The 328-nt window shown below is 44.2% G+C and overlaps 1 protein-coding gene across 1 annotated transcript; it reads right to left on the bottom strand.

Annotated features, from left to right (window-relative positions):
* Positions 1-83: 83 nt before the first annotated feature.
* Positions 84-278, bottom strand: T265_16359 (hypothetical protein; the record flags this gene model as incomplete). The annotated part of the gene is made up of 1 exon (XM_009179978.1): positions 84-278. A coding segment is annotated over one exon (120 nt), but the record flags the coding sequence as incomplete, so codon positions are not given.
* Positions 279-328: the final 50 nt, after the last annotated feature.

Below are 328 nucleotides of genomic sequence, written 5' to 3' on the forward strand. Positions count from 1 at the left end.
AGTGAAATGTAAGGAACCGGTCGAACGGAAGTGAACGATGCCAAATTGATTAGTGCCGCCCCGGATTTCTGTGCTACTAACCGAGGAAGCACTAGGTGAGTCATTCCAGCCATGGACAAGCAGTTACAGGCAATGTAGTCGTGAATTTTATCCACACACATTCCTTCCTCAAAGCCAAACTCCATGGGGCTCACATTTACCATACCCACATTGTTCACCAGACATGCGATGGAAGACAACGCGTCCACTTCTTTACGAATATTGTCATAAATATTCTCCTGAGAAACAGACAACAATACAGAATAGCTACAAAACATCAGAGAGTTCA

The sequence above is a fragment of the Opisthorchis viverrini genome (genome assembly GCF_000715545.1).
Source record: "Opisthorchis viverrini unplaced genomic scaffold scaffold31408, whole genome shotgun sequence".
NCBI lineage: Eukaryota > Metazoa > Platyhelminthes > Trematoda > Opisthorchiida > Opisthorchiidae > Opisthorchis > Opisthorchis viverrini.